Source organism: Periplaneta americana, chromosome 11, assembly GCF_040183065.1.
Source record: "Periplaneta americana isolate PAMFEO1 chromosome 11, P.americana_PAMFEO1_priV1, whole genome shotgun sequence".
NCBI classification, from domain to species: Eukaryota; Metazoa; Arthropoda; class Insecta; order Blattodea; family Blattidae; genus Periplaneta; species Periplaneta americana.
Genome location: NC_091127.1, coordinates 163181647 through 163206985, shown reverse-complemented (window position 1 = coordinate 163206985; position 25339 = coordinate 163181647). Strand labels below are relative to the sequence as shown.

The 25339-nt window shown below is 35.3% G+C and overlaps 1 protein-coding gene across 2 annotated transcripts in view; it reads left to right on the top strand.

The window, feature by feature from the left end:
• LOC138709543 (uncharacterized) overlaps window positions 1–24956 on the top strand; it is an 87812-nt gene extending 62856 nt beyond the window's left edge. The window contains exons 1-2 of one of the 2 annotated variants that reach the window (XM_069840385.1): window positions 20321–21043; window positions 22168–24947. In XM_069840385.1, coding sequence (XP_069696486.1) covers window positions 20480–21043; window positions 22168–22494 — 891 coding nt within the window. In that variant the 5' untranslated portion in view covers window positions 20321–20479 and the 3' untranslated portion in view covers window positions 22495–24947. Of the gene's footprint in view, window positions 1–20320; window positions 21044–22167 lie in introns of those variants that run through there. The other variant, XM_069840386.1, reaches the window with a different exon arrangement.
• Window positions 24957–25339: the final 383 nt, after the last annotated feature.

Sequence of the window (25339 nt, the reverse complement as noted above, 5' to 3'; positions counted from 1 at the left end):
CGAACCTGGTCTTCTGGTATATTCTAGGGTCTCTCTATACCGTTTTATGGCATCATGGGTTGTGCTTCTATTCTAGCCATATTCATAACATTTGCAATGTAACGTACACTGCGTCCATCATCGTAAAGGGCTACAGCTCGAGCCACATCTTCAGTTCGCATCTTGTTTTAAGACAAATGTTACAACCCCACTTACACTCAGAAAATGTAAAAATAAAGAAATAACGAATGATAACGATAATGAAGCACAAAATGGTTGAGACAAAATTGTTATAGCTGAGACTCCGAAAGCAAAATTGGAATATTTGGTTGTAATGGCTTGTTTATAAAACAAAAAATAATCAACAATGTATACACGTCTCCATAACAACAGATGGCTACCATAATATTGTATGAGAAGATACTGTTTTGAAAAATACCAGCAAATATCAAAGTGTCCGGTTTTTTTTGTCCCTGAGTGTATTTTAAATTGTATGCATTATTCAAATCCAATATCTGTTATTATTTAAACACAACACATTTATCTATACTAATAATAAATCTGTAGCCTAGATTTTTCTGGTAATTTTCGATTTTCCAAAAATAATTTGTCCTAACATATATAATTAACCACCCTGAAACCGAAAATAGCTTTTTTTTTTTTTAATTTTTGTTTATATGTCTGTCTGTCTGTTTGTTACCTTTTCACGCGATAATGGCTGAACGGATTTCGATGAAAATTGGAATATAAATTAACTTCGTTGTACCTTAGATTTTAGGCTATATGGCATTCAAAATACATTATTTAAAAGGGGGGTTATAAGGGGGCCTGAATTAAATAAATCGAAACATCTCGCTTATTATTGATTTTTGTGAAATATGTTACATAACAAAAGTTTCTTTAAAAATAATTTCCGATAAGTTTTACTCCTTGAAAAATTTTGATTGGACTGATATGTAATGAGATAAATGAGTTTTAAAATTAAAATAACTGCCATCTAAGGCCGTGTAATGAATTAAAAACCAAATGACTTCGTCTATAAGGGGCCTTGGACAACAACAATCGAAAGCTATGAAAGATAGCCTACAGAGAATGTTTCTGTGTTTGTATGAAGTAATATCTGAAGCTAAATTAACCGATTTGTATAATTAATTATTATTTCACCATTGGAAAGTGTAGTTTCTCTAGATGGACATAATGCTATAATGTTATTACAGTAACTTGTGAGTGAATCGAGGACAGGTAATTAAAATAGCTTCTTATGCACAGAAAACTTGATAGGCTATTCTGTACATTCGTTTCCTGTATTTCCTAAACTAATTTTTATGACCAAATGAGTGGTCTCTGGATCGAAATGATCGCATTTTAATTATTTAATTCAATTTAAATTAAGTAACATATTAAACGAATTATCCTTCTATCAAACACGAATGTTCCCTGGATCAAATGTCCTATTTTAATTATGCAATTACCTTATATTTATTTCTAACGGGTGCAGCGGAGCGCACGGGTATGGCTAGTACTAATAATAAATCTGTAGCCAAAATTTTTCTAGTAATTTTCCATTTTCCAAAAATAATTGCTGTTAACATGTATAATTAACCATCCTGAAACCGAAAATCGCTTTTTTTGAAATTTTTGTTTCTATGTCTGTCTGTCTGTCTGGATGTTTGTTACCTTTTCACGCGATAATGTCTGAACTGATTTATATGAAAATTGGAATATAAATTAAGTTCGTTGTAACTTAGATTTTAGGCTACATGGCATTGAAAATACTTTATTTAAAAGGGGGGTTATAAGGGGGCCTGAATTAAATAAATCGAAATATCTCGCTTATTATTGATTTTCATGAAAAATATTACATAATAAAAGCTTCTTTAAAAATAATTTCCGGTAAGTTTTATTCTATACCAAAGTTTGATAGGACTGATATTTAATTAGATAAATAAAATTACAATAACAACGCCATCTAAGGCGCTGTACTGAAATAAAAACAAATGACTTCGTCTATAAGGGGCCTTGGACACCAACAATCGAAAGCTATTAAACATAGCCTAAGAGAATGTTTCTGCGTTTGTATGAAGTAATATCGGAAGCTATGATTATTTCACCATTGGAAAGTGTAGTTTCTCTAGATGGACATAATTCTACAATGTTATTACAGTAACTTCTGAAACATATAGTAATATAAAGTATACATATTAAAACTAAATGATATGTCAGTCTTCATTAAACTATGGTTGCATGTAATAACAATTAAGAAACATGTTAAAGTAATTGTCATTGCACCAAATGATTGCTTTCTGGAGCAAAATGACAGCATTTTAATTATTTAAATACAATTTAAATTAAGTAACATATTAAACGATTATCCTTCTATCAAACACGAATGTTCCCTGGATCAAATGTCCTATTTTAATTATGTAATTAATTTATATTTATTTCTAACGGGTGCAGCGGAGCGCAGTGGTACGGCTAGTTTTTAAATATTTGTAAATAAATTATGGAGAATTTAAGTCGCTATTGCATAGAAAATCTGAAACTTCTTAAATTAGAGTACCTAGGCATTAAAACCAGTACAGAAGTGTTAATTTACTAACAAACACGAACTTTATTGAATGGATAATAAGAAATAAGGCTTCAGCTTATCAAACTAATACAAAATAAGAATTGTAGCAGATAAGCCCTTACATTTGTTATGGAAATATACTGTAGAAACAAAACATTTGTTTTAAATGTCTAATAAGAAAAATAGAAGATGTATTAAGAAAGTCAGTCCTGAAAGTATGCTACAGATGAAAACTCCTCTACTATAGTGTCAAATATTCCTATTCACGTTTACAGATTTCAATATCAGGATGATTTTCATCCAGAACTGGTTCAGATTCCAAAATATTTTGAAGAGAACATCCATTTTCTAGTCTCAAGAATTTCAATAATAAAATAACATCATTTTCTTTGATTATTACACTTTTACTACGTCACACTACTTTTTACCAATAAAACTGTACGAAAGGACGTCTTTCAACCAATCATGACTGCTTATTGCACAATTTTATCGCGTCCCTAGCATTTGTTTAATTTTATCGCGTCCCTAGTATTTGCTTATTTTTATCACTACCCTAGCATTTGTTTCTTTGTTTGCCAACATTTCAAAGTGCACTGATCTGGACGTCAAAAAACAGAAAATTACAAACCACTCCAGTCGATGCACAGCACTTTCAAATATGACTCGCATTGGCATTCAAGAACAAGAATTAATAAAGATCACTGGTCACAGCTATGCATCTTCCCTGAAACCCTATTTACAAAGAGCACCATTCGGAAATCCTAAATAAGTTGAGGGATACGCCATGTACATCAACTGCTCAGTCGGTTAAGGCGCTTGCCTGCCGGTCTGAAGTTGCGTTCGGGCGCGGGTTCGATCCCCGCTTGGGCTGATTATCTGGTTGGGTTTTTCCGAGGTTTTCCTCAACCGTAATGTGAATGCAAGGTAATCTATGGCGAATCCTCTGTCTATCTCGTCAAATATCATCTCGCTATCACCAATCTCATCGATTCTAAATAACCTAGTAGTTGATACAGCGTCGTTAAATAACCTACTAAAATAAAATATTATTCTGCGTATAATTCTATACATCTCATATTGTTTTTTGAAGGAATATATATGTATATATATATATATATATATATATATATATATATATATACAGTGAAACCTGTTCAAATCGGAACCTGAACAATCCGGAATCCTGTCTATTTCGGAACAATTTATTGGTCCCGGCGAAATTTGTATATATTATGTGTAATTTTTCCGGAATAAAACGGAAACTGTCCAACACGGAAACGAAAACTGTCTGCTACTGTTCAAAACGGAAACAATATTTTGGACACACTATATTTGTAACTATATTTTGAAACAGCGTGTAATTTCAAGGAATATACGAAATACTGTATGTAGGTCACTAAGATAAAAACAAGTTTTCTTTGCAAAATTGTAGAGGGTACGAGGGCGTGTTGGCCTGTCGGTCATACATTTTATTACCCTGTTGACTAGGCAGACGAGTCCCTTCAAAGATTTTCACACCCGTATACTGTCGTAGCTAAACGGAGCGCAAGTGTAGTGATTTCCAGGTTTAAAAAAAAGTTGCATAAAATGTGACATTAACATTAAGTGATGAAGTAAAAGTTATCGAGATAAAGGAAAATTAGAAACAAAGTCTATGTGAAATAATATTGAAGTATAGTTGTGGAAAACTCAGGTGTAACACTAAAAAATAAAGATCATAATGAGTGAGTGGCGTGCGGCCGATATTGGTGACACAAAAGGAACCAGAAAGCAACTGTTTATGTGGAAATAAATGAACTGTTGTGAGAGTGAGTTCTTCATGACCTTTCAAAGAACAAGCCAATTTCTGGATCTGTTCTGCAAAGCAAGCTATTGAACTGGGGAAGAAATTAAATAAACCAGAATTCAAGGCTTCTACTAGATGACTCCTAGTCTAATTAATTAATAATGTGCATGATATGCAATACAGTATTAGAGTATAGTGTTAGATATTAAATAGAATGAGATTAGTGAACTTTAGTAATGTTTAATGACTAATGAGTGAGTTACGATAATATTTACACAGAAAATGAGATTTTAATCAAGATGATTCACCAACGTAATAAGCGACAGAAAGCTGATTTAATGTGATGAGTGTTAAACGGAATATTTTGTAGTTCTTGCAGTTTGCGGCATGCCATTTTGTTTTTCATGTATATGAATGACAAAATATTCCATTTTAATGTCACACCTGAATAACACGGAAACCTGTCCACAACGGAAAAAAAATTAGGACCATGTCACTTCCGTCTTGAACAGGTTTCACTGTATATACTGGGTGTTCAATTCAAAATGTGTCTTGGCTCGCTGTATGCCGTCATGTGGCTAGCTGATGAGCCTAGAGAATTCAATCTTCCTACACTTCCGCAGCTCAGGTGTATAATCTAAGAGGCAGAGAAGTTGGCTAGCAAGTACGGCGTTCATTCTGAAGAGTACGTGCCGATACGTACGGTAACGCCGGTAGTGGCAGGAATGTGAACTGTTTGGAAATAAGTACTGTCGGGATATGTGGAGAGGGTTAAGACGATTACTTACGTATTTGTTGACATTAACTTCGACGGTCAACATGGACACGGAGCATTTGATTTGTGTTGTGGAATGTTACCGTACGCAACCGATGATAACAAATACCCTGCGTACGACTTGCCGGCGCAAAACACAGTTCGAAAGAGGTTATGGTAGCACACAGACCGTACAGGCCGCCATCTGTTGCTACGACGTTCAAGTTATACCGTACACGTTCTCAAGTTCAGATTGAAGAACGCCTTAAATAATAGGCAACTTCTCTAACATATAAAATGAAACTCGCTTCAAATCGGTGACCCAACAACAGTGACGTCATGACACACTTTGAAATGAACAGCCAGTATAATGTTCGTGAAACGTTAGTAGGAAGCTCGAAAGTAATTCGTCCCCTCATCACCCTGGAAATTCCCACCCCACGCCACTGTTTCGTCTAAAAAAAGCATTTTCATCGTCCCGCAGATCAATACATTGTGTATAATACAGACCGTCTCCAAACAGAGGGGTGTGGAACAGTTGCCTCCCGCAGTCTGCTTTTACAGGCGTATTCCCTCCTGTTGATGAAGGTCGAATGTGAAGGACATACCCATTCCCTCCCGGCTAAATCTTATTTAGAAATACAAGTAGCCTCTTCCCTTCGTTTTTACTGTACTGTACGCGGAGTAATACCATTTTGTGACGCACCCTAGCCACTGCGATCGCATTTTGTTTCCGTTCAAAGCATGCGCGAGTAGTTCTGTGGTTGCATTGCAGCAGTGTTGGTAAGCGTGCGCCGTTCGCTTCTAGTGCAACAATTGTCGTTCTGTAGTTGTAATGGGCTATTTAGTACTATGACTGAGATAACGAAAATTTTAAGTGAAAAGGGAAAGGACTTAATTTTATATAAGGGATTTAAATTCAGTTTTCAGAAGACTTTGAAGGACGGCGTACAAAGATGGACGTGCATTAAAAAACTGTGTAAGAGCTTCATTAAAACCGATGCAAATGCTGAAATAATGATTGAACGAAATGTTGAACATAATCATGAATGTGTGAGTTCCCGCATCTTGAACCGAGATGTAATTCGAAACTCTGCTAAATACAAAGCCATCGAAGATATATCAGAAACACCATGCAACATTTTACATAATGAGGTAAGCCTTACTAAAATACAGTAGTTAATAACAGATATTACTTCGGAATATGTATGATAAGAACTTTGTGTTAAATATTGACGTACCTTGTTAACATGTTTCGACCTATTTTCGGTCATCTTCAGAACTGGTCGTTGTTGGTCTTGGCGACTCTTGTTTCCTGTGAGGGTGCGTTCGTAGTGTAGAGTCAAAGAGTGTGTGTGTTTTGAAATTGAGTTGTGTGTTGAGAATATCGTTGGGGTGTGTTTTCGTGTGTCTGTATATTTCATATTATTCTAGTGTGTTGAGTTTCTGGCTTTTTGGTTCATGTGCAGTATTTCCATGTCTGTGTTCATGTCTCTGTACGTGTGGTTGGCATTTGTGACCTGTTCTGCATATATATACAACCACACAAGCGTATACAAACTCAAATGTAATACCTGCAACAACTTCTACATAGGACAGACAGGCAGATCATTTCAAACACGTTACAAAGAACACGTCATCAAAGCCATAACAAAATTACAAAACACCTCCACATATGCAGAAAACATCACAAATGCCAACCACACCTACAGAGACATGAACACAGACATGGAAATACTGCACATCCAACCAAAAAGCCAGAAACTCAACACACTAGAACAATATGAAATATACAGACACACGAAAACACACCACAACGATATTCTCAACACACGCCTCAATTTCAAAACACATACACTCTTTGACTCTACACTACGAACGCACCCACACAGGAAACAAGAGGCGCCAAGACCAACAACGACCAGTTCCGAAGATGACCCAAAATAGGTCGAAACATGTTAACAAGGTACATTAATATTTAACACAAGAAAGTTCTTATCATGCATATTCCGAAGAGATACAGCGTTAAAAGTTGTGTAATCAAGATGTATAACAGATATTACATGCTTTAAGAAAAATATTCATATTTATATTTAGCTCATCCGGACATTTATACTAGACGACACAGCGAAAAAGCGTACCTATCGGCGAACCCCGGAACTACAGTATGTGACGTCATTCTTCATCCACAAGTATCGTCAGTTCCAGTTATACTAGAACAGTTCAGGAATGATAATACATGGTGAAGTGAGACAAATCTGTTACAAAGCTATTACATTTTGACTCGGAGAAGGAAGCTGGTGTAAACATACTGTACCTATATCCAATACAACGATACGTGTTGCTGGGAATAAATAAAGCCACTGTTTGTAAGATAGGGCCTACGGAAAGAAGGTATGCCAGCTGTAAAACAAGAGCCTAATATTACAAATCCGAAGAAATGTCGACCAGCTCCTGCAAATAAAATTAGACATCAGATTCACAAATGTTACTGTGATCATAAAGAAGTATAAGCTTTATGAAAGTTAAATAATTGGTATAGAACGAGATATGGGTTCAAAGATAGTGAGGAAACACTGAGAAGAGTTTTTAAAGCTATTGGATGAAAATTTAAAAAGTTTAAAATGTTATGGTTTATTTAACGACGCTCGCACTTGCAGAGGTTATATCAGCGTCGCCGGATGTGCCGGAATTTTGTCCCGCAGGAGTTCTTTTACATGCCAGTAAATCTACTGACATGAGCCTGTCGCATTTAAGCACACTTAAATGCCATCGACTTGGCCCGGGACCGAACCTGCAACTTTGGGCATAGAAGGAGAGCGCTATACCAACTCGCCAACCACGTTGACTTTAAAAAGTATAAAAATATAAAAACAAAAGACGCTTGCTAATAGAGCGCACAGTTAGTGCAGAAATACGTGCTGTATATCTTCGTTTCGTGAGAAAGAATGATGCAGGCGAACAAAAGCCTGTAGTCTACAAAAATATTGGCAAGATTTGAATGAGTCAGATGTATACAGGCCTCTACTGCAGTGCGAGAGGAAGATGATTGTCGTCCATGCTGGTGGTGATAGAGGATTTATTTCGAGAACATTTTTTATGTACCAAGCCAAATCAAAATGTCATTATCATAACTAGGGCCAGGATTTTGATGAAATTGCATCTTTTTTCTAATAAGCCAGAAACATGGCTGCTTTAGTATTTATGTGTTATGTGATAAACTGAGTGTTATAACCTCTTCAGTCCCGAATTTGCAATTTTTGGAAAAAAAAAAAAAAATCGTCACATCATTCTGGGGTTCCAAAATCCCAAATCAAGTCTTCACAGAAAATCAAATTTTGGGGCAATTTTGACTTCTTCGTGCCCCAAAATTTTGAATTTAATTTATAAATCTGGCATAGAAATGTTGCAAAAGTGATACTCTTCATTTCTATCAAATTTAATTATTCAAAAATTCAAAAGTATCCAAGATACTGCAAAAAATTAAAATAAAATTATGTATAGTATACGATACGGCGGCCGCGTAGCTCAGTTGGTAGAGCAGCTGGCTACGGACTGGAAGGTCCGGAGTTCGATCCCAGGTGGCGACAGGATTTTTTCTCGTTGCCAAACTTTCAGAACGGCCCCGAGGTTCACTCAGCCTCCTATAAAATTGAGTACCGGGTCTTTCCCGGGGGTAAAAGACGGCCAGAGCGTGGTGCCGACCACACCACCTCATTCTAGTGACGAGGTTATGGAAAGCATAGGGCTCTACCTCCATGCCCCCCCAAGTGCCTTCATGGCATGTTACGGGGATACCTTTACCTTTTTACTTTTATAGTATACGATACACCAGGACTGAAGAGGTTAAGACATATTTGTTAGGGCATTTTTTCTGCATGTTTTGCCTCTTACAACTCATAAGAGCATCTTTTGTTTTATTCGGACATTTTTTAGGCATTTTCATTTAATTTTTCCAATAAATCCCCATTATTGATATAAAATAATGTTTATTTCCTTTAATATTTTGTCGACATATTTTGTTCATTAATACCCATTATTTTTTTACTTGGTTATTTAACGACGCTGTATCAACTACGAGGTTATTTAGCGACGATGGAATTGGTGATACCTATATGATATTTGGCGAGATGAGGCCGAGGATTCGCCATAGATTACCTGAAATTTGTCTTACAGTTGGGAAAAACCTCGGAAAAAACCCAACCAGATAATCAGCACGAGCGGGAATCGAACCCGCGACCGAGAGCAACTCCGGATTGGCAGGCAAGCGCCTTAACCGTCCAAGCTACGCCGGTGGCTAATACTCATTATTTTGTATAATATTTCAATCGTTTTTCTACACAAATATTGCCATTTTAGCGTAGTAAACTCCAACCACCCCTTCAATATAGACTCCTCTATACCTGCTAATTCCGGATAAGAGTGGCCTTGTGGTGGACTACATAGAAACTACATCAGGTAAAAAGTGTACCACTTAGAAAAAATATGTAAAATTAAATAAACTTAAATGTTGGTACTAGAATTTAATTTAATTACTAGTCTAAATATTAAATTGCGATAGAAAATCTGAAAAAGTACAAGTCTCCAGGTATCGATCAAATTCCAGCAGAATTAATACAAGAGGGTGGAAGTGCATTATATAGCGAAATTTATAAACTTGTACTTGCTATCTGGGAAAAGGAAATTGTACCAGAACAATGGAAGGAGTCCATAATTGTACCCATTTTTAAAAAGGGGGGACAAAACCAACTGTGGTAACTTTCGAGGAATATCACTTTTGTTGCCGTCGTACAAAATTTTGTCCAATATTCTTTTGAGAAGATTAACTCCGTACGTAGATGAAATTATTGGGGATCATCAGTGCGGTTTTCGGCGTAATAGATCGACTATTGATCAGATTTTTTGTATTCGACAGATATTGGAGAAAAATGGGAGTATAGGGGTACAGTACATCAGTTATTCATAGATTTCAAAAAGGCATATGACTCGGTTAAGAGGGAAGTATTATATGATATTCTTATTGAATTTGGTATTCCCAAGAAACTAGTTCGATTAATTAAAATGTGTCTCAGTGAAACATACAGCAGAGTCCGTATAGGCCAGTTTCTATCTAATGCTTTTCCAATTCACTGTGGGCTAAAGCAGGGAGATGCACTATCACCTTTACTTTTTAACTTCGCTTTAGAATAGGCCATTAGGAAAGTTCAGGATAACAGGCAGGGTTTGGAATTGAACGGGTTACATCAGCTTCTTGTCTATGCGGATGACGTGAATATGTTAGGAGAAAATACACAAACGATTAGGAAAACACGGAAATTTTACTTGAAGCAAGTAAAGCGGTCGGTTTGGAAGTAAATCCCGAAAAGACTAAGTATATGATTATGTCTCGTGACCAGAATATTGTACGAAATGGAAATATAAAAATTGGAGACTTATCCTTCGAAGAGGTGGAAAAATTCAAATATCTTGGAGCAACAGTAACAAATATAAATATAAATGACACTCGGGAGGAAATTAAACGCAGAATAAATATGGGAAATGCGTGTTATTATTCGGTTGAGAAGCTCTTATCATCCAGTCTGCTGTCCAAAAATCTGAAAGTTAGAATTTATAAAACAGTTATATTACCGGTTCTTCTGTATGGTTGTGAAACTTGGACTCTCACTCTGAGAGAGGAACATAGGTTAAGGGTGTTTGAGAATAAGGTGCTTAGGAAAATATTTGGGGCTAAGAGGGATGAAGTTACAGGAGAATGGAGAAAGTTACACAACACAGAACTGCACGCATTGTATTCTTCACCTGACATAATTAGGAACTTAAAATCCAGACGTTTGAGATGGGCAGGGCATGTAGCAAGTATGGGCGAATCCAGAAATGCATATAGAGTGTTAGTTGGGAGACCGGAGGGAAAAAGATCTTTAGGGAGGCCGAGACGTAGATGGGAGGATAATATTAAAATGGATTTGAGGGAGGTGGGGTATGATGATAGAGACTGGATTAATCTTGCACAGGATAGGGACCGCTGGCGGGCTTATGTGAGGGCGGCAAAGAACCTTCGGGTTCCTTAAAAGCCATTTGTAAGTAAGTAAGTAAGTAAGTCTAAATATTAAGTAATACAAAACCTCTTTTCCTACTTAGCCAATTATGTACGAACAATTTTTAGGGCATTTTAAGGGCATTTTTGAAAGATTTTTAGATCATAAATGCATTGTTTTTAGGACATTTTTTCATGATTTATAGGTCACCAAAATCCTAAGCCTAATCATAACAAAATGAATAATGAAAATTATGTAAAATGGTTGACCATACAATTACTCCCAAGGTTTCCAAGGGGAAGCATTGTAGTTATCATAATAAACAAGACAATAGATCTGCAATATTAAGAAGTTGTAAGCAACAGTGGCTTACTGACAACGGTGTAGCTTTCGACAGCTCCGACGAGCCATGGGATATTTGTTTAGCCACTTCATGAATAAGCAGATTTCATAAGGTAATGTATATTAAGTTACCTTTAAATGTTATATCAGTATGTTTTAATGTTGGAAGCAAAGTAAACAAACGAGTTTTAATAGTCTTAAGTAATAATGACGATAACAATAACAATTATTTGTTTAATACTGTGTAAACACTCGTGATGCCCCACTTCGATTACTGTGATATTCTGCTTACTGACCTAAGCGTTACTTCGGCGCAGAGACTACAACGTGTTCATAATACGTGCGTCCGTTTCGTCTGCAATATTCGCCGGGCTGATCACGTAACACTATCCCTCGAAATGTTGTCCTGGCTCCGTCTAGAAGATCGTAGAAAAATCCACTGTCTTTCCCTTCTCTTTCACATATTGCATTTCTCCACTCCTGTCTATCTTGCGTCTCGTTTTCAAAATTTATCCACCCATCATAACCTAGACACACGATCACAACACTCCTCAATATTATCCATTCCCTCCCACCGAACATCGTCATATTCATCTTCTTTCACAGTGGCTGTTCCTCGACTTTGGAATTCCCTACCGAGTAATGTCAGGGACTGTCAGACATCAAATCAATTTAAGAATAGGCTAACGAAATATTTTTCTATCAATTATTGTCAACAATAATAGCTCTTTCAGGTTTCTCAGTGTTTAATGGTTATATATATCACAGATAAATATCTAAATTATCTCATTATTATTATTATTATTACTATTATTATTATTATTACTATTATTATTATTATTACTATTATTATTACCATTATTATTATTATCATTATTATTATAACTATTTCTTACCAGTGTCTATTATTGTCACACTAACATTAGTTATCCAATATTCATTATTTACTTTCATGTTGTTTTATGATCTAGATATTAATGTAATAACTATGTAAGCAAATGTATTTAATTAGTATTAGAGTCTGGCTGGGCGGAAGAGAAGGCCTACTGGCCTTAGCTCTGCCAGATTAAATAAATAAATTATTAAGGAAATAAATTATTACAGTTATCAGCCATTACGGATCCACTTATGTGCTCCAGTTTGTATATGGTGCGTAGTGTACACTAGTGTATGAACACAACGATACGAGCCTTTCTTGCTATCACCAATCCCATCGACTCTAAATAACCCAGTAGTTGATACAGCGTCGTTAAGTAACTTCCTAAAAATGATAAGGCCTTTTGGTACGTCCGTTCTCCATCAAAACTTCTGCAGACCATTCTTTCAACGTGTTCTTCGTCTTTTACGTTTCTTCGTCACATTGGTCTATAATATATAATTTGAACTGGTAATGGAAAGTACGGGAAAACGATTGAACGGATTTTAATAAATGACCGCTCATTTTGAAGCTTGGAACCCAAAGTTTTTCATAAAAATAGTAGTTTTCAGTGAAATGTCAATTTTTCAACATAATTTTCCTATGTTATAAAATCCATCTGTCTAATTTCATTTCAGAATAAAACAAAACACACACTACAGTAAACAATATTACAGGATAAGCCATGATATGAAAGAATGCTGACATATTTAGAGCTCAAAATAAATTGGTTATTAAAAACTGCAAGACTTACTAAAAATAATTTTCAGGTCTGATTCTGTAGTGCTATATTGATGATATGAAAGTGAAACGTTTTTGGGTTATATAAGTAGATGTAGAGAATATCTTAAATTAGACATTGATTTCTATAATTAACTGAGTGGTGGCTATATATATATATATATATATATATATATATATATATATATATATATGTGTGTGTGTGTGTGTGTTACTGAAAACTATAAAACTTACGTAAGATAATAATACTGTTATTAAAATTCAAATATTTTTACACTTATTAATCAAGTGGGGTTGGGTCTTTTTCATATATTTAATGGCGGTGTGGTGTAGATATTTATATGCGTGATTCTCTTCAGTATTGACTTGAGAGAGCGCAAAAATCAGGGCTTCTAAGGAAAGGCCAAAAGGAAAATTAGAGCGCTCCCAATCCGTGTGCTTTTCCGCTGTGTCGACTAGTACAGGCTCATTCACAATGAAAATTAAACATAACGTAAGCGTTAACTTAAGAATATAAACGTTTCGGTAAAATCAAGAAGTCATACCATCATTCACGATGGGAACATAAACATAACAGCAAACATACTTGGTAACCATGGAAACATAACAACGACGCCATTTCCTCATTCTGTCGTATACTTCAGCGCTCCACGATTGTGTTCTGTTTGCAAATCACGTAAGCATAAGCATGAAAGTTTGGAGTTTGCAAACATTCATGTTAACGTCTTACGGTAATGTTTATATCAATGCTTATGTGAATCATTGTGAATGATGCCATTTGGTAGCCTGGGCGCAAACTTCTGTGTTTATGTTACGGTTATGTTTAATTTTCATTGTGAATGGGCCTTAAGCTATCTAATGGTCAACAAACATCAGTCCCTCATCAGTAGTTTTGATAAAGGTATAACTACTACTATTCTAGAGTATGTGTCTAAAGTCGCCTATTGCAATACGCCAAATGTATTTCTTTGAAATTAGATGGATCTCTAAATATGAGCATGTTTCTAACTTCATCTTATCTTAGTTGTTATTAATACCAACAAGTTAACTTGTGCAAGTTAATGTTTTTTTTTTTATCGAGTGGAAAATAGTGCATAACCTCCGTGAACCTGTTTTCAATTGGGAGGGAACAAAACTGTACCTTAATGGGGGAGGGAATGGGGTTGTCTATTTTGGAGGTAATCGGGCAACTCCGAAATAGAGTACTCCAAATTTTATTAAAATGAAGTGACCTTAGCTTCTTTAGAGACTACTAGCTGTTTATTAGTAATAAAGGTAATAATGCTTTATCTTCATTTTTCGGCATACATTATTACTAAGATTTGGAGAGTAATGTTCAATCGATAATTCAGTGAGATAGTTGGTTATCCAATTTCGTGCAGTTGCCCTCACTGCACTGTCAGATACGATCGATCGCCTAGCGAGTAAGAGCGCTCTACCCGGCAAATCTGCTTCTATCGTTGCTATACGGCAGATTAAAGCACTGAGCTGAAAGAAAACTGTTTAACATTGAAGTATTGTACAAAGTCAGCTGAAGATCTGCCACACTTAATATTTCGTTGACTAACTACGTGATACTACGTACTTTTGACCAATAAAACGGTACGAAAGGACGTTTCAACAAATCATGGTTGTTTATCGCTATAATTTTATCACTTCCCAGCATTTGTTTGTTTTATCACTTCTCTAGAATTTGTTTCTTTGTTTGCCAACCTTTCAAACTGCAAATTCTTTACGGTACTATGAAACATGTTTTACTATCGTCATTTGTTTTCCGCATAGGTATCAACTGAAAATGGGGGCTCTGTTTAAACGTTTTGGTGAAGGTAACATTAGTGAAATAGAATTTTAGTAAGTTAATTAATACCTATTTTATCGTGTTAGAGTACTTTATTTCTTCTAATTTTTATATACTTTCTTCTGTTTTTATCACCTCCCTACCACTTGTTTCTTTGTTTGCCAACTTTCAAAATGAAAATTCTCTACTGTACTACAAAACATGTTTTGCGATCGTCTTTTTTTACCGCACAGGTAGTCAACTGGAAATGGCGGCTCCGTTCAAATGTTTTGGTGAAGCTAACATTAGTGAAATAGGATTTTAGTAAGTCAATTAATATTTTATTGCATTAGAGTACTTTATTTCTTCTAATCGTATAACACTCAATTAAATCCCACTCGAGTTTTGATTTTTTCAACAGTAATCTCACTAGAGGTTTTGATTTATCTAGAGAAAATCAAAACTCGAGTGGGATTTAATTGACTATTACACGATTAGAAGAAAGTATATAAAGATTAGAAGTAACAAAGTACTCCAATACAATAAAATATTAATTGACTTACGAAAATACAACTGTCTTCAAATGTATTATTGTACCATCTCAACATTACGCTAGATGGCAGTAGTGTGTTATGATTAGCTGTTTTCTTGTTATCAGTTGTGCCAACTATGGAATCTTCATTGAACTCTGTGGACGGTTACTAGTCAAGAAGGCTTTGTTGATTAAGTTTCATTTTTATTAAAACATTTGCATTCCACTTCAATCATCCGGATCCCAGTAATCAACGTCACTTGACAGATGATTTTTAATAAATCTTAGTATTAAACAATCTCTGATACGTGACTATCCATAACATCATAAATATAGCAGAAGCTATAACAAACAGAACCTAAATAATATGAACGAGTGTTAGAAAAGTTTTAATTAGGGATGATGAAATAAACAAGAAACGTTTTAATTAACGATGTTTAAATAAAAAATAAACGTGAATAATTTTAAAAGAAACAATTATTGAAGTACAATTTTCAAATTTGAATGTTTTTAGTGGTTGGTGGTTCAGTTGATGTTATATTGGACGTTTGCGTAAAAGAAGTGAACTCGTCGAAGTACATGGTGTATCCCTCAACTTATTCAGGATTTCCGAATGGTGCTCTTCATTTATTTGTAAATAGGGTTTCAGGGAAGATGCATAGCTATGACCAGTGATCTTTATTAATTCTTGTTCTTGAATGCCAATGCGAGTCATATTTGAAAGTGCTGTGCATCGACTGGAGTTTTTTTGACGTCCAGACCAGTGCAGTTTGAAATGTTGGCAAACAAAGAAACAAATGCTAGGGTAGTGATAAAAACAAACAAATGCTAGGGACGCGATAAAATTAAACAAATGCTAGGGACGCGACAAAATTGTACGATTAGCAGCCATGATTGTTTGAAAGACGTCCTTTCGTACCGTTTTATTGGTCAAAAGTAGTGTGACGTAGTAAAAGTGTAATAGTCTAGATAAATCAAAACCTCTAGTGAAATTACTGTTGATAAAATCTATAGGATGCATCTGATATCTCTCGTATTTTCGTCATTACAATATTTTATTTTTATTTCAAGTGTAGTATTACCAATAGGCGACAAAGAAATGCCCTCAGCGTATTGTTTGCCAAAGACGTACCATATTCCAGAAGACATTGTCTACTAGCCTACATAGTCAAGGCGAGGAGAACCATGGGAAGAAGGAAAGCCGATTTTTAACACGGAATGTTTATTCGTGAGTGTCAAATGAAAAAAATAAAATCTTAATGAAGTTTCAACATCTGACGTCAATTGATTAGCAACGGCAATGAGTTACGTCACGCTATTCTGACGTCACTTGCTTTGTAACGGATCAGACTTCATGTTATTCTCTATTTGTTTTTGTCACCTAACTATAACGAACAATGTTTTTATTGAAACATAGCAATGCTCTGTACTAGTCCTTATACAACCCTGAGTTGATGTAAACACGATTTGTATAACACGCAACGTAGTTAACTTCAAAAGTTCGGTGTCCGAACTTCCATCCCTACTTATTACTAGAGCCCGTATGTTTAGGCATTTATAAAGTTAAAATAGGCAGGCAAAAAAGGCAATAAAAACGTAAAAAAAAAGGCACAATAAATTTTGAAATAGGCATTACAAATTTTAAAAAGGCATAATATATTTCAACAATAAATTTAAATTACATAACATAAGTCACGCTTTTTTATTTCGTAGCTAACAAAGTTGACTTATAAAATACTTTTTTTTTTTCGTAATTAACTGTCTTTCACAAACCTTACGTAACAAAACTGTTCCATCGGTTGAAAACACATGGGCATCAAATTCACTAACGTAAACATGAAGTTTACTTTGCAATGGGTTTACTGAATTTAGGCATTCTAGCTAACCGATCTTATACCTTCTGTCTAGAGATGGGAACGATATATCGGTTTTTACGAAATACCGATATTTTCGTCTCGATATAGCAATATATCGATATCGAAATTTTGATTCAATATATCGTATAATATATCGGTTTTCTTATAAATTTATCGATTTTTGGTGTGGAATTATTATCATTAGCAACAACAACAAAATCCACACTAGACAACTCCGATAATTCCCGAGAGATGGCGCTACTGAATGTGGACAGTTACTTAATTGAGCAACCTCACTCAGTACCTTGTTCTAATTGGCTGGACTGGAATTCGAATTCAAACTGTTTAATATGCAGCACCAAATTCAAAATGCAACGTGTGCGAACGTGAGACAGACGGGAGGTTTATCTACTACTGTTTTAATATTGTTATTAATGTTCTCCAAGGCAGAAGCAACTCCCACCCTGAAAGGGAACCGTCTGACCTCAAAAACGGGTATCAAAACTTTTATTTCTACAGTATATCCTGAAATGGAAAGAGAAACAAGAATTTAATACCGATGTGACATTTGTTTACGCTATGATTTCTATGCACAACCTAGTGCTGACATTCTGTTTTCTTATTATATCTTTCTAGTGCATAACATTCTATCCCTATCATAATCACCATTGTTGTTTGGAATGTTCGAGTGTAACAATAACTTGGAATGGGAACTTACTAAAGGAAGATTGTATCATATCAACTGTGAAGTTTGTTAAAACTTGTAACATTGTAAGTACGGTTTACTTACATTTAAAAATGATTACATTGTTAGGTAAAAAAGAGCAATAATTATTAATCTGTGTTCTGGATTTGAATCCTATATAACATTAGAATAATTGAATCGTGTTCCAATATCAAATACTTAACCATGTAGAGTTCACTTAACTCTTTTCCACTATCATTTAAGCTCCCTTGCCTCCACCATAATTTTGATTTAGGTTAGGACCTATATCATATTATGGTATTGAAAATGTATTCTTTATTGTTACAATTTTACATGTATGCTTTTGACTGTTATTTAAATGGTAAAAAGGAAAATTACAATTTAAGTAATTTTATTCTAATACAGTAAATGTACGCCTGAAAATGCAATTTGCTTATAGAATAGCGATATATCGATAATCGTTCGATATATCGATATATTTTCTGCGATACATATCGTTTATCGAAATTAGGTTTGCAATATATTGTAATATCAATAAATCGGTATTTAATTTATTTCCTTCATCACTACTTCTGTCACCCGACAATAACTGACTGTTCCTCACTCAAATTTCTTTCTCTTACAATAATAAACACATGTAGCACAAAATTGTAACAGATATATTTGAAAATATGAAAGCAAATAATTGAAATTGCAACGTGACAACTTCTATGAGAACGAGCTTAATATTTAAAATTATAAAGCTGATTGTTGGTATCGTGAAGAATGACAATATTATATTTGTAACTGTGGATTGTCGATCATTATTCATATTACACCAATAGTATTAAAGCACGATTATTAGCAGATTAAGCACCCAAATAAATTACTTTTATTTACTATTGTTAGTAAAGTCAGTCATTGTTTTAGAAGGGGAGTTGGTCATCGAATGCAAAATAATGGTAAAAATAGCCTATCTTATGGCAGTCATAAATATAATAGTCTACTATTTATCAATGGTTTTTCATTTTTGTTAGCTATGTGTGTATACATATTAAGCTTTAAAATGAAAAAGAATGGTGACTCTAGAGTAAATCTGTATCCTTAAATTAATTTTTTTAATTAAGCACAACTTTTTTTATAAATTCACTACATGTCTGTGATTAGGTACACTCTATTCACTTATTATAACACATATTAAATTGAAAATTTGACCACTTACTGCTAATAGATACTAAAACATACCCTACTAAATTTATTCATATATCTGTAATATTATGGGTATAGGGCTTACAGTAATCAGCACCGTCAATAAATTAAAAAAAATTGAAGATTATTATAAGTCCTATGCCCATAATATTACAGATATTTTAATAATTTTAGTAGGGTATATTTTAGTATCTATTAGCAGTAAGTGGCCAAAATCTTAATTAAATGTGTGCTATGATAAGTGAATAGAGTGTACCTAATCACAGGTGTGTAGTGAATTTATATAAAAAAATATGTTTAAATTCAAAAATTAATTTAAGGGTAAGATTTACACTAGATTAACCATTCTTTTTTCATTTTAAAGTTTAATGTGTATACATATATCCCTAAAAAATTGAAATAGCTGTGGTAAATAGTATTATGTTTCTGACTGCTTGAAGATAGGCTATTTTTTAAATTACTTTGCATGCGATAACGTCCAATTCCCCTTAAATTTCATACACATTACATTACAATTAATTAGAAAATTGCAAATAAAGAAGAAATATTGCTTTAAAATGACAAAAAAAGCCATTTATTATTAAGAAACACCTTAAAAAAGGCAAAATAGACAAAATAAAAATTGGCCGTATCACTTTGATTTACTCCAAATCACATTTATATCTATGAAAATAATGATTTACTTCCAACTAGTAAAAAAGGCATTTTGTCAAACATTCTGGCTCTACTCACTACATAATGGCATGTCATTAATAAGAAAATTTGTGTGTAAAATACGTAGGAAATCTCTATCTACGATTCCGAAAAGTTTGAACGAAGCGATACAGCAGTAAGTAGTTTGATAGATAAAATTAAATAGCACTGAATGGCGTAGATAAAAATAGCCAGCCTCCCGTTTGAATGCGAATGCGATATTTTGACTTCGAAATTCTATTACCGTATTCTACAAAAATTCTTATGAAACGGAATAAATACAACTGGACACAGGAAAGTCAAGATCTCCGATCTCTAGTCATTAGTTCAGCTCTCACCACAAAAACACAAACCTCTTGTCAGATTTCTCCTCTCTTCGAAGTTCTTAGCTGCAGTAGTTTTCCCGCCTGACCAGTAGATGGCAGCAGAAGCTTGAATTAGGTCGCCATTGACCTTGCGGAGTACGGTGCAATCAAAATCAAAATGCGCAACTGTCGACTTTTCATCTGCGCAAGGTTATTCAAGTTGCGCAAGCATCCATTTCGATCGGTTCAGTCCGCACAATTTTCCCTGCCACGACTAGAGAGGAAGTGATATGATCACTTATGATCGGTAAACTTCGTACTCCGTCCAATCTGTGTTTAGCGAGACCCGTCTATTCCGGGCCCGGGTCTGCGGCAGCCATCATGATGACCATGTACAGTCAACGCGGGAACCAACTGACTCTCCTCGATGGATACAAGTACCGAAGGTATTACATGAATGAACAACAACAGAAATGGAGGTGCACAGTGAAAATCTGCAATGCTAAAATAGTTACAAATGCTACAGGAAACGTGCTTTTAACAAAAGAAGGGAGTCACAACCATGAGAGAGATGAGACTGTACACCGTCAGGTGGTCACGAACGCCGCTAAACGCAAAGCCCGTGAAGAAGACCTGTTCGACAGACCTACAAAATTAATCAAAAAAGAAATCTGCTCTGCCCCGAAGGAAATCCGTGAGAAAATAACAACCGTGGATATCAACCTGACAAGAAGAAACTTGTATACTCAACGAAGGAAACTTTTCCCGGCGCCACCAAAAGCTTCGCAGGAGGTTAATGAAATTATAGAAATACTGAAGACGGAAAACAGTGACGGAGAAGATTTGCTATTGGTCAACGATCCAGTAAGTAACAAAATGGTATTTTATAAAATTACAAATCTTCCGTATTTGGTAGAATGATCAATATAATTTATTATAGTGGGCGATATCTTTAAGTACTACGCAAAACATTTTTTACAACTGTGTACGACACATCCAGTAGAAAATAGGAACAATAGTAAAGGCAGAAGAAATAGGCGGGGTTTTGATCTTATACGGAAACTACTCACTCGACACTTTCTCTAGCGGTTTATGCCCTGAACAAAGAGACCTTCCTGTGGCTGCGTTCGAATGCTAGTTGTTGACAAGTGCTCGTCTGTGATATTACCACAGTCTAGTATATACAGTCGCGAAGCTCAATACGTAGTAAATATGCAAACATTAGGTAGTTCCAAACTTTGAAAATTGGGACAATTATAATTCAGTATGAAAAAAAAACAACAAAATTAATTTTTTTATATATTTTTTTTATTGGGTTGTTTTACGATGCTGTATCAACATCTAGGTTATTTAGCGTATGAATGAAATGAAGGTGATAATGCCGGTGAAATGAGTCCGGGGTCCAGCACCGAAAGTTACCCAGTATTTGCTCGTATTGGGTTGAGGGAAAACCCCGGAAAAAACCTCAACCAGATAACTTGCCCCGACCGGGATTCGAACCCGGGCCACCTGGTTTCGCAGCCAGACGCGCTGACCGTTACTCCACAACAAAATTAATTATAAGTAAACTAAAGGCTGATTCACAATAAACCTGGAACGGAAACGACAACGAGAACGGAAATGTTAAAATATATGTATTTAAATGTTAGCATTTACTATTAACTATTGTGAATGCTGACATTTAAATACATATATTTTAACAATATTTCTGTTCTCGTTCTTGTTATCGTTTCCATTCCCGGTTTATTGTGAACCAGCCTTAACTGGAATATCAAAATGAAAATTTATGTATTGCATGTCCACGTTGTAAGAAATATGTGGTAAACGTTTCAGATTAATTGGTGTAAAATATAGAAGTTTAGAAATTTCACAGTTCCATAGCTTTAAAGTAAGACAAACAATGTTGTGGGGGAAGGTTTGTATTCCTCCGCAGTTACTGCTTTTCTGTAACGCCCTGTTCTGAGTCCCTGTGTTCTTTTACAACTTAGCGTGACGAGCTCCAAGCCTCCCCAGCAGACGCCATGTTCAGCAACTCGTGGCCGGAGCAGCAGATCCAGGTGTCCGCCGAGGAGGACGAGGAGCCCGAGGCGAAGAAGGTGAGGGTGTCGACGCCTGACGTGGACGTGGACACTGCCCCTGCAGGGAGCAGGGACCCGCTCGACATGTTCTTCTGCTCCATGTGTGAGAGCACCAAGCGTCTGCAGGTCGACCTGCAGCTGAGGGTCAAGAGACAGCTGTTCGAGGCCGTCGCACAGGCAGAAGAAGAGCAGCAAGCGAGAACGTTGCTCTCCAGGGCCAACAGTGTCCCCTACTGAACGCAAGCGGTTTAGATGCGGTGGTGAACCTTCACAGGCTAAGTTTTCAACACATGTTTAATGATCATTTATTACATTCTTGACAAAGTGAGCGAGTGATTTTATTTTCGTCTGAAGTGTTAATCACTTGTTTTTATTTCGAGTGATTAGAATGACACTTTATTAACATTATTTGATTCTGCGATACCGTATTGTCGTAAAAAAATCTTGGCTTCTTTTTTGATAATAATCTAAGTTGGAGTTTTCAAGTTAAAGAAACGATAAAAAAAAAGTCGCTTGAGAAACTTCTTGCCCCAGCAACTAAAACTTACCCTAGTACAAACCCTAGTAATGCCGCACTTCGATTATTGTGACGTTTTGTTAAGTGACCTAAGTTCTGAACTGTCAGTCAAGTTACAGCGAGCTCAGAATATGTGCGTCAGATACGTGTGCAACATCCGACGATATGATCACATATCACCGTCCTTCGCAAGTCTCTCGTGGCTCCGATTTAAAGAACGCAGAACTTTACACTCTTTGTCTTTACTCTTTCGAATTCTGCACACCTCAACACCAAATTACCTTTCGTCTCGTTTCTCTTATCTATACTCTAACCACGACGTAAATACCAGACCACTTATCTGTGGCACGCTAAGTATACCTCTTCATAGAACATCCCGTTATTCATAATCTTTTACAGTATCCACCTCGCGTCAATGGAATTCCTTGTCACAAAGTATTAGGGGCTGCAAGACAATAAACACCTTTAAAAACAGCTTAAAATATAACCTTATTAGCATTTCACTCCAATCATAGAGTAAGGGAGGGTATTGTCGAATACCATTTTGATGTTTCAAAATAAAGATAATTGAAAAAAGTTAGAACTGGAATTACTTAGTATTATAATAACCTCTTGGGGTTCCTGCAGACTGTACATAAGTATTAGGTAATTTACATAATATGTATTTGCTGTTTAACTTGCAAAGACAAAACAGAAATAATATCATCACTGACAGAATGGGAAGCTAATGTCGGATACATGATACATTATTATGTAAGTGGTATGATAATGCATTTAAAATAATATATTGCAATATCAGAAACTATTACAATAGTGTTCTGTTTAGCCAACTGATACGCAAGCCTTTTAACATCATTTCTGGTTCATCCAAAATATTTTCTCTCCATCATTAACACATAGTCAACTAGCTTCTCTTCAAGTGAAGCTGGGAGTATTGGTTTTCGTCCAAGTTTCGATTTAACGGCTTTGGTGGGCTCAGAATTGGACCGTACATAATCAAATAATGTTGATCGAGGTACATTGAATCTTTTGAAAGCAGCAAGATACCCATTCTTTTCTCCCGTACTGCGACAATGGCATTTACCATATCTTCAGACTTCCATTTTTTTAGACTGAATCTCCTTTTTCTTTTACTTTAGGCATCTAAAAATATCACAAGAAGAAACAATTCGTTACTTCATAATATTCGATTAATTAGAAAATTAATTACTTACATTAATTAAAAATATCCATGAGTAAAAATGTAGTGGTTTGTTATAGAAAACATATAAATGGGTTTAAGGCAGCTTTTATGTAGCGAGCAGCATTGAAAGACAGCCGCTAATTTCGGATACTATCCGACATTGTCCTCGGCTAGTATCCGACATTGCCCTCAGCTAGTATCCGACATTGGCCGACTCTTCACAAACAGTAAAACAAGCCAGCTGCATGAAACATGTTGTCGATAGCATTTCTGCAATTAGAGGATTAAGAAGCCTTATCTATGGTATATCAAACAGTGCATACCATGTTGTGTAAATATAAGAATAACTTGTAACGAATAAATCACATTACTTACCCTCAAAAAGTTAAAAAGTTATTTTTTTGCAGAAACGTTGAAAACACGCTATTCACACACAGTGAAGCACTCAACAGTAATGGCTATTCATGCAGATGTTCGTCTACTTGTAGAGAACGTAATGCATTATTTTCACATCAGATTGCACCATTCGATGGAAAAGAAATGTTATCCGAGATTATCCGACATTACCAGACCTATCCGACAATCCTCTCCCTTACTCTACTGATTTAAACTATCACTGACTACATTGTTGCTCCTTCCTTTAGACATGCATCCTGATAATGCTGTATTTTCAAAATTGTCTCATAATAATCTCTTTCTGTTATCTAATATTATTTGAAATATATTAACATTCTATGTATTTTAGCTTAATTCTGCTACACAGTTTATTTCAGTGTTTAATTAATAGTTCATAGTATTTTGTTGTTTAATTCGTAAATAACTCTTGTATACATGTAACTCTCATCTAAATCAAATTGTTGAATTCTTTGTAAGTTCATGCATAAGCTTTTGTATATATACTTTTTGCTGGTTGAGTGGAAGAGAAGGCCTTACGGCCTTAACTCTGCCAGCTAAAATAAATCATCATCATCATTATTATCATCATTATTATTATTATTATTATTATTATTATTATTATTATTACTGAATGCATTAAGAACCGTTCATGTCGCTAGTCTCTTCGTCTGTATCCAAGCAACGAAATAAAAAAAAAAAAGAATGTTGCAATACCTTCTTTTGTACGATTTATTGTATGTGTGCATCTAATGACTACCCACTTCATTTGCGTTGATTCCAGTGGCAGCACTGTGACCCATTTTCAATTTTTACACCACTTCGGAGGGTCACGCTGTACATGATGTGTATCTGTGAAGAGTTATGTCGTGTATTAGGGTGAATGTAAGTGTAAGTGTAAATGTAGTGGAGGGAATGGGTGAGGATGATGGAGGTGAAGAAGGGAGAATGGAAAACCCGGTGCCGGCACGTAGCCTACTTCTGTCGAA